Below are 14,824 nucleotides of genomic sequence, written 5' to 3'. Positions count from 1 at the left end.
TAAAATATTAATTAAAGCACCACTATGATTATTATATATGTATTTGTAATATTGTCTATTATTTTATTATTCATATTACTAATAACCGATATTTTTTTTTTTTTTTTTTTATAAAGGAAAGAAAAAACTAGGGAGGATCCCAGGATTTGGGCCACCCTAAAGCATCCTTTCGGATGATTACAGTAAAAGGTAAAACAGGAACATCAAACCAGTAAGTAGTGGTAGGCGAAGAATGACCCCTATGCGCCATCCAATCTGCAGCCGCATTAGCTTCCCTAAAGACATGATAGATCTGCACTTCCTCAAAGTGACCCAGCTCTTGGATCGTGTCCAAAATAGAAGAATGAATCTTCCAAGGAATCTTCCATACTCGATTAACAGCATTAATAACTGCCAAATTATCACCCTCAATAATCAACTTGCCAATACCCAGAGACTTAGCGTCTTAGCCCCTCTGACACCTTCCCGAAGACCCCTAGCCTCAGCTTCTAAGATGGAGACCGAACTGTCCATAGCCCCAGCCCCACACAGCTTAACAACACCTTCAGCATCTCGAATAACAAAACCAAAAGCCGCTTGCCCAGTAGCCAACTTAGAACCATCAAAATTGACTTTAAGAAATTCCGCCGGAGGAGGAGACCAGAAAACATTATTCCGAGCCACCACCTTAATATTCCGAGCAACAGCAGGAGTAATCACAGAGTCCACACTCGCAACAACCTCCCCCGTAATCTTTAGATTATTCACAAAAGCTTTAATCATCGAACTAACCTTAATAGGAGAAGTCGAATCCTGCCTGAAAATGACCCCATTACGCGCAAACCAAACAAACCACCACCCTATAACCATACATTCCATTTGAAACCTTGAAAACAAGGATTTAAGATTTAATAAGAAATTGTTAAAAGAAACACCATCCTCAATTTCCGGCGGGATAGGCCAATTTAATTGCTGATGGAGGTCCAAAAAAAACATCCTGGGTAAAAGGGCACTTAGAAAAAAGATGATCAATGTCTTCCGAGTGAAAATTACAAAACACACATTCCAAAGGAAGAAAAACATGACTTAACTCTAACCTTTTCTTAGTAGGAATCCCATTATGACTTAATTTCCATAAAAAGAACTTAATTTTTGGTGGTATAGACAGCTTCCAAATCCACCCAAAAGGTGAAGGGACAACTGCCTGCTGATTAAACCCTTGAAGAAGCTCCACTCCTGACTTAACTGAATAGATACCATCCGGAGTAAGCCCCCAAATCCTTTTAACCTGACACGAATTACTAGGTAAATAATAGTTCGCAATTAAAGTGGCAATGTCAACCGGAACATACTGCCTAAGTGAAGACACATTCCAATGGCCATCCTGATTAATAAAATAACTAACTTTTAGGGCCTCCGATCCCCTGGGAACAGGGTAGTTTTCTTCCAAAGCAGTACTAAAGATCCAATTATCAAACCAAAAGGAAATCTGCTCGCCATTACCCACAATCCACCGGAGACCCTTCTTAAACGTGATACGAAGACTCATTAACCTTCTCCATTGCCAAGAAACATTAGCCTTAACTTTATAACTAAACAGGTCATCATTCTTAAGATATTTACGAGTAACTAATTGGACCCACAAATTATCCGGAGACTCCAAAATCTTCCATAACAATTTAAATTGAAGCGCATTATTGTTGACCTTAGCTTTTCGAAGCCCTAAACCACCAAATTTTTTTGGAATACAGATCTTATCCCAACCAATCAGGTTAGGGGATTTAGCATCACTATCTTTATTCCAAAAGAAATTCCGATAGCACTTATCAAGGGAGGAAAGAATAGCTGGGGGGAGAGAAAAACTTTGCATTTGGTAATTAGCTTTTGTAGCAAGATTGGATTGAACTAGAATAGTCTGCCCTGCTTGAGACAGAGAATTAGCTTTCCATTTAGTTAATTGAGAACTAACTTTCTCTTGCAAATCAGCAAAGGTAGCATTTGTGACTTTAGAGTCAATAATGGGACACCCCAGATACTTACTCAGCGAGAAGGATTTTTCCATTTGAAGAATTTCGGCAAAATTAACAGACACGTTATCAGACACATTTTGCGTACATTGAAAAGCAGATTTATGAAAATTAATTAATTGTCCTGACATAGTACAATACTTGTCAAGAATAGCTTTTATAGTAATACAACTTTCCTCCGAAGCTTTAGCAAAAATCATTGTATCATCAGCAAAAGTCAGAAAAGGAATTCTAACACCTGAATGTCCTAAAGTTACCCCTAGGGATCTAGAGCCCATCAAGCTGGCATGTTGCAGCTGCCTAGCCAAAATTTCCGCACATAAAATAAAAATATAGGGTGATAACGGATCTCCTTAACGAATTCCTCTCTGGGGAACAAAAGTTTCACCTGGGATCCCATTGACAAGAACCGAGAAAGAGACCGTAGTAATACACTGACGTAACCATTCTACCCATCGGGCACAGAACCCTAATTTTTCTAAAGTGATAAAAATGTATTTCCACTCTAACCTATCATAAGCCTTCTCCATATCCAGCTTAATAGCCAACCATCCTGAAGCTCCTTTCTTGTTTTTGAAGGAGTGAAAAACTTCATGAGCTAAGAGGACATTGTCTTGAATCAGGCGTTCAGGCACAAAAGCTCCTTGCAGTGGGTGAATAATTTTCCCCAACACTACTTTTAATCTATTAGCTAAAATTTTTGCAATAATCTTATAGATGGTCGAACACAAGCTAATAGGTCTAAAATGATTAGGGTTAGAAGGGTTATCAATCTTGGGAATTAACGTAATGAAGGTGTGATTGATTTCTCTCAGAATTTTTCCTGAATGAAAAAAGGCCTTTATCGCTCGGAAAACTGACTTTCCAACTAGGGACCAGTATTTTTGAAAAAAGAAAGGGGGATAGCCATCAGAACCCGGAGCCTTATCAGGGGCTAAATCAAAGGTAGCTTCTTTTACTTCCTCATATGTAACTTCTCGACATAGGTATATATTATCATCATCAGATATTATTTCTGTTAGAAGATCAAAATCTACATTTGTATCAAAGCCACACCCTTCATTTGACGTAAACCGATGTTTAAACGCTTCAGTAAAACATTCTTCAATTTTCAATGGGTGAGAAACAGCTACCCCCTGCGGATCACTAATGGACTTAAGAATGTTCCTATTTCTTCTGATCGTGGCACATGAGTGATAATACTTGGTGTTCGCGTCACTTAATTTAATATGATTTGATTTGGCAATAACCTTCCAATGAATATCTTGAAAGTGAAGTAATTTCGCTTGTTTCATTAAAAATTTATCTTGAAGAGAAATAAGATGAGGGCAGGATTCATTAAACAGTAAGTCGTTCTGGATAATTTTTAATCTAGCTTCCACATTTTTTAATTGTCTAGAAATGTTACCAAATCTCGTAGAAGACCAATTTTTCGCCCTTTCCTTCAGAAGCCGACATTTCTTGGTAAGGCAATACATAAAGGAACCCTGAAACTGCGTACACCATGTTTTCTTTACAAGACAATCAAAATCCTTACGAGTGGTCCACAACTTATTAAACTTAAAAGGGGGAGCTTTCCTACATTCGCTAATTTTGAACTTTAGGGACACTTGACAATGGTCAGACGATGAGAAAATATGATTAAAAAGTTTTGCATCAGGAAATGCAGAAAGCCAATCAATACTAACGACACCTTTATCCAATCTCTCCAAAATATTATTGGGACCATTAATTTTTTTCCTCCACGTAAAACTACCACCTTCAAAAGGTAATTCAGTACATTCTAGGGAATTAAACAACATATTCATGAAAGATAAACGCGAGAATTGGAATACAGCTCCTTCTTTTTTGTCATTCTGAGAACTTAGTTCATTAAAATCTCCCAAAATAATATAGGGGTCAGTTAGTGTCTTAACATACTCAATTAACTCAGACCAAAATTCTTGTTTAAGCGCATAATTAGGAGGGGCATAAATAAAAACAGCCACAAATGAGCATTCCATGGCTAAGAGACTAATATTACAGGCTATAAATCTATCATATTTAGCAATTACAGAGAGAGTAAACGGATTACTAGCATTATCTTTCCAAAAAAGCCATATGCCACCCGCCAAACCCATCGAAGGAATATAATCGGAGTGTTGGAACCCACATCTTCTAACACTACCCTCCCCCGGGGGAAGTTGGGCCTTAGTTTCGCACAACATCATAACTTGTACTTTATTATTAAAACAAAATTCCTTAACTTCTTCCATTGCAAGATGCCTTCTACAACCCCTTATGTTCCAAAAGCTTATATTCATAAATAATTTAACTCCCTACCCAAAACATTACCTAAAATAACTTGCTGGATACCAAAACAAAACAATCTACTACACACCAATAACCTCTTCCTCCATAATAAAAGAAACTTTCGGTAAATAATTCTAGGAATATTACCACTACTTGAAAAATAAACAGTATTTAAATCACCAGAATTACTACTACACTCCAAATTATTACAAAGGACAAAGTTAACTAACTTGAACATGAGCAAAGATACATAGTTGGACCACCCACAAGGCAAACAACCAAGAGCAACTTTTAAGATCAAAGTACTGTACGAGCTATAGTAGATTAAAAACCTAAAACAAATTGCATCAAATCCATTACTGTGCCTTTGATCTTTACGCAAACCAGTAGCCATTAAGCTAGTTACTTGGGATATACATAAGATGCTTAAATCAGAGAAGACAAATTGCCCAAACTTAACAAAAGAAATCTTGATAACTAGAAAAGTCCAGCACCAAATACATAAACAACAAAAATAGTTACAATGGATGTCAGCAAAAATAAGCCTGGGGAGGGATACAAAATATGAGAAACTAGATCTCCTTAGCCACATACTTCTAGCAAGATGTCGAAAAAAAGTTTCCCATAGCATTATAACAGCTACAATATTAACAACCCACAAAAAACTGAGCAACACTAATGCTCTTTGATCCAACCAGCCCCTAATAAGGCACCCAAAACTACTAAGAAACAATTCTGAACCCTGACATCCCAAAATCAAAAAGCCCGCTATCATGAATCATTCAAGATTTGGCCCTCTTCAGACCTGATGAGGCAGATTCATCCTCACTGTTACCTTTCCTCCTCTTAGCAGCGCTAGAGAGAGAGGTGGGTTCCATAGGAGGATCCTGCTCAACACCTAAAGCACTGATATGCCTTACAATTGAGCTAGCTGAGTCAATAGAATGAAAAGAGGACTCATGATGCACAGGAAAAGCCTCACATATCTTATCATCATCATGTAATATCATAGTATCATTATCCACATCAGACTCAAAGATAGAGTAACCACCAAATTGTTGCTCAGCCAACTGAACCAAAGGACCAAATTGATTACCTTGATAAAACTCACCTGGATAGACCACTTGCAGTGGGATAGGAGACAGCTCAATATCAGTGCCATTAGATGGAGCAAAATCACAGCCTACACCCTCACCAACATCCTGAGGGAGACATCCAATAGTGCTGCTTGAAAAGCACCAGAGGAAGGTAACATAGGAGGGACAGCCATACTTTCAGTGTCATCATCAGAGTCACTGACATCACCATAATGAGGAGCTGAAGCATAAACAAGAGCCTTACCTTTCCCTTTACCATGAGCAGTGGGAATAACATATGACCTTTTCATAGAGACAGATTCTTTAATAACAATTCCAACCTCTTTTTTCTTAACAAAATTGTTAACAGAAGAATGAAAACCACCAACTTTTGAATGAGAAGAAGCTCTAGCATGCCTATACACTGACTTAGGCTTCGCTTGCACCACATTGGCTTCCACAGCCCTGGTAGCAAGGTTAGCTTGCCTATTAGCCAGAGAAAGGACCTCAACAAGATGCTTTTGTTTAGGGCTTTTCAAAAGAGACACTGTTATTTCTTTCTTGGGAGCATGCAGAAGTGAACAAACATCAATAGAATTATCTTCCAGACCACAAAATGAACAACCAGCACTGAAATCCTCATACCAAATCACATAACCACATTTATGACCACCCACACGAGTTAACTCAGCAAACTCCAGCAATGGTTCAGTAATATCCACTCTTATACAAGCCCTAGCAAACCTTATTTTATTCCTTAATAGAGAGTTAGAGTCCAACTTAACTAGCACACCCACATGATTGGAAGCAAATAAATTAGCTAAAGACTCAAAGTTCAAAAGTTCAGTTGGAAATCTAGGTATCCGGACCCAAAGATCCACCCACTTGATCTCCTCAAGAAAGGGATCAAAATTAGGTCTCCAAGCTTGGAGAACAAAAAGATCACCTTGGACATGCCAAGGTCTCTCAGACCATACCAGAGCTAGGTCATTAGGATTAGCAAACTTCAATAAAATCCAATGATTACCCATTTCAAGAAAATCAATATCACCCTTAACAAACTTCCATTCAGACTTAGTTCGGGAAATAATAGTACGAACATCTAGGGGCTCACCCAACATTTTACCTATTAGGCAGGACTTTGAGAGTTCCTTGATGTCCTCCTGAACCTGAACGAGCTCATCTACAACAATAGCCTCCGGATACGCAGCATCACAGGGAGGATCAGGTGCATCAAAATCAACCAGACGAGAGTTAGTGACATTAATAACAGAGGGGAGAGCCTCAGGGCCTCTAGAAGATTCCTGAGACTGGGTCTCATTTATCTTAGAGTCCCCTGGCTCTAGAATTGCTGCCTTAAAATTCAAAGTCATTACAAATATAAGAACTTTACGAGAGAAGATTATGAGAAAACTTAAACTTTGGTTATAATACCAGAAAGAGAGAGACAGAAGAGAAGAAAATGTGATAAGCTTACTAACCTTACCAGTGTTTATATAGGAGGTAAAATCGGGACTAGCACAAGCAAACAATCCCACATTAATCTTACTAATGTAACTTACCATCGCCATAAATGCTAGATTGCCACCCTGGATCAAATTTCTGAGATCATGATGAACAGCACGCCAAAAAACGAAGAGTTTAAAGAGAAAACCAACAATTGTAATGAATGACCACTCCAAAAGAGCCACCCTACTAACACTTAACACTCCACTCCTCTGCCAAACAATAAATGCACTGAAAACCCTCTCCCAATTAAAAGCCCCAATTTGCAATTGAAACCCTAGATAAACACAATTCAGACGAACAAAATGAAATTCAGCCTGGATATCATCATTATAGGCTATAAACCATAGCCTTAATTGAGAACTAACCCTATAGAAATAGGGCAGAGATGAATTACCACACTTAATCACCCCAACTTTAATAGCCTTAATCAAACCCAGTAGATAGATTACACAACACGCTTCACTCTTACTACCACTGATTCGACAGAAGAAGGAAAAACTGTGAGGAATTACGCTGAAATGGCAGAGAAAACCATTAACGGACATACTTTTCAGAGATTTTGGGTGAAAAACTAGGGTTTCGGGCGAAATCTTACGGGGCTTCTTTTTTCGCTTTTTACGCTTTCTCCCTCTCCTTCTCACTCTAACTTTCTCTCTCATCTTTGTGAGTAGTTACTAATAACCGATATATTATTATTGAAAATTCTAATTAAAGTATCACTATGATTATATAGTATTATATTTGCATTATTATCTATTATTTTGTTCCTCATATTAATATTGGCTACCAAGGGTCCAATGGTATAGCGTCCTATCTCCTACATGGAAGATCAAGGTTCAAATCTTAGTGGAAGCATAATTTCAATATTGTTGGGGGTTGGGGGTTTGGGGTTTGTTGGGCCTCTGGGTGAGTGGCCCTGTGCAAGGGTAGCTCAGAGGAAATTCATCTTACCACAGCTTTCGAAAGGGGGCCAAAAAAAATATTAATATTGGCTGATTATGTTATTATTAAAATATATATAATCATGTTCAAATAAGTTTACAATAATAATCATCATGATTATAATATGTTGTGATTCGTCTTTAAATAACTAGATTTAGAAGGTGTTTGGTATGAAAATTTTTTACGTTGGAAATGGATTCAAGTAAGTGTTTCCATTTCTAATTGTTTGGTATGAGTTATAACTTATAAGTAACAAAAACGGTTTCCAAAGGATAACACAATCCTCTCATTTGTTACCCTTGTTAAACTAGTGGAAACAAAATCCATTCCCTTCCTCAATTATAATCTTCTCATATTGTTTCCATTCCACCATTATACCATACATAAAATAAAGGTAACGCTTATCATTACCCTTTCCCCTTCTTATTAAAATCCTTTCCCCTTTTTATTAAAATCCTTTCCATTCCATTTACACTATTTATATCAAACACACCCTTAACATGTTTTCGTTACTAATAAGAATGAAAGATATATAAATGTTATTAATTGATTTCCTATTAGTGTTTTATGAAATCAAAGCAACACTATTAGATATATTAGTGGTGAAAGTTGAGCATAGGCAAGCATATAAATAGTAATTTTTTTGTTAAAATGTTAATCATAAGATATAACTAATAATTACTATTTTTTTGAGGATAAATTTTAATGATTATATATTATGTTATAATAAATTTTGATGGATAGTATTTTATGTTAGGGGTGATACTTTTGTTATAACTCATCAAATTTTTTATTAAACAAGGTCAAATAAGTTCCAATCAGGTCAATAAATTTCAATCAGGTCCAATAAGTTTCAATCATGTCCAATAAGTTTCAATCAGGTCCAATAAGTTCAGTTTAGGGTTATTCAGGTGAAGAGAACGCATCCTTATACTCCTAACTAGAGGTGGCAAACGGGTTTTGCTCATTAAGTACGGATTGGGTCATTTCAAAATGGGTCGTCTTTGTGATTCGGTGCCAGTCATCTTGTGATATTTAGGTCACAAGTTCGAACCCCACTAGCCACTACCTACTTGTAGTGACCTGCGAAGTGTGGTGGTCCAGTAGGGTTCTTTTTATTACCAAGGGCTTCCCTAAACCCTGAATATATATATATATATATATATATATATATATATATATATATATATATATATATATATAATAATTCTAAATTAGATTAGGCTAGTTTTGAAGCTCGTACGTTGCACGATTGTTGTTACATTTTTTTGTGCAAATTTTTTGTTAACATTGTTGATTTTGTGTTCTTGTGAAATGAGATTTTTCAACACCATTGTATTTACATATGTTCTTTTTTTATGATTCGCGACCACTAATAAAATAGAAACGCAAATCTTGATTTCTCATTTAGTTTTAGTAGAAATGTAGAATTAAGTTCATGAAGAAAAGAATAAGAAAAATTGACAATAGAATAAAGTTGGGACTTACACAAGTTAACCAATAATTCAAATCTTTTTAAACCTATCACCTAAAGTTCAGACCTCTTTTGTCAATTATTCCAAAAGAATAAGATATGAAGTATAAATATATGAAAAAGACAAACATAAATAGTTATATATACAATAAATATTGTAGGTATAAAATAATTAGTCAATTGCATAATACATCTGCGGTGTCATTGACAAACTTTCATTTGATTCTTCATGTAATGCCACCATGGTATGCTATAGATTCAAAATTATAGATATGTATTCTTTTATCTTTATATAACTCAATTTTTTATAAGTATGATTTTGAATGATATATATAATTGTTATTATCACATATAAATACGTTATTATTACAGTTATTTTTATATGTATATAGAATAAAGAATAAATAATATGTTATTATTCATCTAATTAAGTAAATAAATTTTCATAAGTTGTGAAACTATATTGTTTATGAAATTTATTTTGAAGCATGTTTCAAGCACTCTACAATGTTAAAAAAAATTACCATTTTTGTGAATTTATAACAAAAGTTATATTCAATTTACATAATATAATAATCTAGGTGGTTTATATAAAATCAGACTGTAATATTCACTTATTCGAAATACCTTATATATATTTATATATATGTTGAATACTATTTATAAAATTAAATACAAAAAATTTTAAAAATGACTTGTCATGCTTAGATGGAGCTCTCTATAATATTCTAAGGTTGTTTTTCAAAATCAAACTCTAACTTTCATCATCCAGTATTATATACTTCCTCCGTTTCAAAATAGTTGCACCATTTGGCATTTGGTCACTATTCATGAACCAACTGTGACAAGCCTTCCCTTACCATTATATAAGAAAAAACATAGTCAAGTGAGATCTTTTTAAATTCGTCTCAATACAAGGATTTTAAATATTTAACTTTTTATAATTTTTACTTATATGCAATTTACTTTCAAAAAGGCGTATTGGCAAACGTGAAAAAGCAAATGGTGTAACTATTTTGAAACGGAGGAAGTATGTAAATTCATTGAAAGAATCTTCTCAAATGTTCTCAATTTATAAGAAAAAACATAGTCATGTGGGGTCTTGTTTGATTCGTCTCAATTAGTACTTTATTAATTTTCAATCATTATAATTTTTACTAATATATAATGAAATATATTTAATGTTAAAAGCGTGCATTGAAAGACGCGCAAAGGAAAGTGAGAATGATAAAAAACAGAGGGAATAATTTAGATATTTATTTAAAATGGAACTCTGGTTTCTTTTCTCCCTATCCAAAACTCCTTTTGTGTATTTTAATATACGTATGACTCTATTTTTTAAAATATTTTAAATAAAAGTTAATGACATGACAATCATACGTGACACTCTCTATTTCATAAGTTGTAGAACTATATTGTAAATTGATATTATTTCGGAGTATATTTCGAGCTTTATCCAATGGTGCAAAAATTATAATATTTAGCAAAGTTATACATAATATACATACTATAATAACTTAGGATGTTCACTGAAAGCAGGGGTCTTATCTTCGCTTATCCAAAGCTCCTTATATGTATTTAAATCTATGTAGAACTCTATTTTTGTTAAAAAAAATTAAAAAATTAATGACATACATAACAATCGTATGTGGCACACTCTATGCTCTCGAAAAGTACACACACACACACACACACACACACACACACACACACACACACACCACACACACACACACACACACACATATATATATATATATATATATAGTATTTGGGATTCGGGCAAATGCTCGTTCTCTTCGTGGAGAAAATGTAGACTTTTGAAATTTTTATGTACCCTGCTTGAACATAATTTTGTCCACATACAACGATAAAATTTACAATATAATAACCTTGAATATTATGATTCTACCATGAATATGTTTTGTAGAAAAGCATTGATTCTAAATGAATTTCTAATTATAGTTGTAGTTTGTTACTTTAATACATTAGTATGATCAAGATTTATTTTTATATGATACTTTAATATAAAATTTTAATATAGCATAAGTGGATCTTATTTTAAAGTAGTTTTTTAACACTTCTCAATGATACAAAAATTATAATTTTTTGAACTATATATTTAAAGTTATAATCAATTTATTTTACTTAAGGTTTTCATTGTGAACCTAATTCTACCAGTTAATAAGCATGGCAAATGGCATCCAATGAGGATTTGAACACATGACTTTTGGAATGAGATGTGAGAGTTTAACCACTAATCCACTAAAGTTCAATGCTTAATGTTTCAAAGTAAATTATAATAAAGTCTCATAATTATATGTGATTATAAAGACATAGGCGGACTTTTCGAACACTAACACTTTAATTAAGTAATAATATTCTCTTACCCTAATTCATTGATATTATTTTTTATCCCCAAATTTCTTAGAATTTTTTTAAAACAATCTATCATGCAATAACGTCCAATTTTCAATTTCGCACTAGATAGAATATTACGAAAAGCTAATGTGATCAATTATGAAATTTATGAATAAAAATAATATATTTGATGATTTGAGAAAATTCTCTCTCAATATGAATAGTGTCAAGATTTTAAGTAATAAGGATAAAAAACAGAGAAAGTATATGATATGATATTAAGATTAATTGATTAAATAATTAGATCTGCATATGGGATATTAACTTATAAGGGCACATTGCACATGCCTTAGTATCATGGTCCACTTTTCCATTCTTTTTTGGATTTTGCTAAATGCAGTCCTGAAATTTCCTAATAATGCCATATATATATCACACATGAGAATGATCTTTACATGAGAAATGAGAATGAATCTCAACCACATGATTGGATTAGAGTTACAACACTTGTTCATTAGAATTATACCCCCCTAAAAAATTTTTGAGCCCAAATTTTTTTTTTTTTCCAATTTTTTGTTTATAATATTTTTTTTTTGGAAGTTACATCACTTTTTCATTAGAGTTGCATCACTTATTCATAAGAGTTATAGCATGTAGAATTCATTCTCATTTCTCATGTAAGTATGCATTCTCATATGAACTCAATTTTCACTCTAACACTCTCCCACTCTCTTTCACTCTCTCCACTCTCCCTCACTTTCTTGCTCCATCTCTCTCATTAACAAGGATCTCCCATCAAGATCTCCGGCGACAAGACCTCCAGCGATACCTCAACCAATTACAATCTACGCCAATCCGTGGTAGATTTTTCGGCGGCATTCCTCTAGCAACATAACTCCGGCAATAAGAACTCAACTAACACCGATCTCTGGCGACCAAGGTTAGTGTAGAAATGGTAAAATTATCTTCAAGCGTCTAAAATAGATGCTTCACCATAAGCATAGGCGCCTGATGAGGACGCCTACACTAGTGGTGGAACGCCAAAGTTAGGCGCTATACCAATGGTGGGTCGCCTATTTTAGACGTCCACCAACATTTTTAAACTTTTTAATTTTAAAAATCGCATGTGTAGAATTGCATATATGATTTGAATATTGTAAATTTCTTGTTAGAAATGCATATGTTAGACTAGGGTTGCAATGTGTATTAATAAAAATGATAAATTTGAATTGGAATTCGAATGGGGAGGTGGACGCCTAAAATAAGCGCTTGAACCACAGGTCAGACGCCTAATTTAGGCGCTTCACCCACTGGTGGGACGTCTGAAAGAAACCCTTGCACTAGAGGTTATGCGCCTAATTTAGACGCCCCACATGTGGTGGAAGCACCTAAATTAGGCGCTTCACCATAGGTACACGTGTCTAAATTAGGCGGTGGACCCTTTTTGTAGTTTTAGGCGCCTAATTTAGTTGATTTATGTTTTTTCTTTGTTTTATATTTGAATTTGTTTAGTTTAGAAAATAATAATTATAAATTTTTGTTAATTATGGTGTATTAAAGTAGAAAAATGTGTTATTGCGAAAAATTAGTAAAATAGTCAGGCGCCTAAAATAGGCGTTTAACCAGCTGGTGAGTCGTCTAAATTAGGCATTTGACCAACTGGTCAAGCGACTAAGTTAGGCGCCTGACCAGAGGATCGGACGACTAAGTTAGGCGCCTGACCAACTGCTCAAACGCCTATTTTAGGCGCTTGACCAGGTGGTGAAACGCCTATTTTAGGCGCCTGACCAGCTGGTCAAACGCCTATTTTAGGCGCCTAACTACTTTAACTGGCGAAAAAAACTCACATTGTTTGCCATGACGCCAGAGTTGATTCTTCTTGATCGGTCAACGCCGACAAACACCTTGGTCAATGTCGGAAATCTTTTAAAAAAATGAAAGTGAATAAAGAAAGTGTGGTGGGGTTTGTGTGAAACACATGGAAGACATGTGGGAATTTAAATAAAGAAAGGGAAAGAGGAAATGAGGGAATGCCATGTATTAAATACAATTCATGTATTTGTGTAAGACGTTAGTAGGAAATTTCAAGACGACATCTAAGGGTGCGTTCTGTTCAACTTAAAAAATTAAGTTTCAAGTCCAATAAGTTCAGATAAGTTCAGATAAGTTGCAATAAGGTCTAATAAGGGCAATAAGTTCCAATAAGGTCTAATAAGGTCCAATAAGTTCCAATCAGATGCAATAAGTTCCAATCAGGTCTAATAAGGTCCAAATAGTCAATGTTTAATAAACATTTGTATTATTGTCCATTTTTGTGTTATTCATAATTTCATATCACTATTAGTTGATTATGTTATTATTAGAATTTTAATTAAAGTACCACAATGATTATATAGTATTATACTTGTATTAGTGTCTATTATATTTACTATTTATTTGTATTATGTCTATTATTTTATTATTTATTTGTATTATGTCTATTATTTTATTATTCATATTACTATTAGCTGATTATGTTATTATTATAATTTTTTTTATTAAAGTACCACAATGTATAGTATTATACTTGTATTATTGTCTATTATTTGATTATTCATATTGCTATTAAATAATATTATAATCATGGTCAAATAATTAAGGTTAACAATAATAATAATAATTATAATTACAATATTTTACAATTCGTCTTTAAATAACTAGAGATAACATGTTAAATATATAAATAGTAAATTTTTTTTTGTTAAATTAATTATCATAAGAGATAATTAATAATAATTTTTTTAAAGGATGAATTTTATTAATTATTACTTCATAATAAATTTTGAGGGGTAGTATTTACGTTAGGGGTAATATTTATATTACTAATAGTCAATTTTTTGTCTAATAAGGTCAAATAAGTTTCAATCAGGTCCAATAAGGTCTAATAAGTTTCAATCAGGTCCAATAAGGTCTAATAAGTTTCAATCAGGGCCAATAAGGTCTAATAAGTTTCAATCAGGTCCAATAAGGTCTAATAAGTTTCAATCAGGGCCAATAAGGTCTAATAAGTTTCAATAAGGTCAATAAGTTCCAATAAGGTCCAATAAGTTCCAATCAGGTTCAATTAGGTCCAATAAGTTGAATCAGGTCCAATCAGGTTTAATAAGTTCCAATAAGTTCAGTTC

General features: G+C 33.9%; 1 protein-coding gene across 1 annotated transcript; it reads right to left on the bottom strand.

Annotated features, from left to right (window-relative positions):
- Positions 1-127: 127 nt before the first annotated feature.
- LOC125492238 (uncharacterized) lies at positions 128-2,284 on the bottom strand. The gene is made up of 3 exons (XM_048634327.1): positions 1,077-2,284; positions 462-865; positions 128-390 (listed from the first exon to the last, which is right to left on the bottom strand). Exons 1-3 carry the CDS (start codon positions 2,282-2,284, stop codon positions 128-130), a joined length of 1,875 nt encoding a protein of 624 aa, XP_048490284.1.
- Positions 2,285-14,824: the final 12,540 nt, after the last annotated feature.

This window comes from Beta vulgaris, chromosome 1, assembly GCF_026745355.1.
Source record: "Beta vulgaris subsp. vulgaris cultivar EL10 chromosome 1, EL10.2, whole genome shotgun sequence".
NCBI lineage: Eukaryota > Viridiplantae > Streptophyta > Magnoliopsida > Caryophyllales > Amaranthaceae > Beta > Beta vulgaris.
This window is presented reverse-complemented; position numbering and strand designations above follow the sequence as displayed.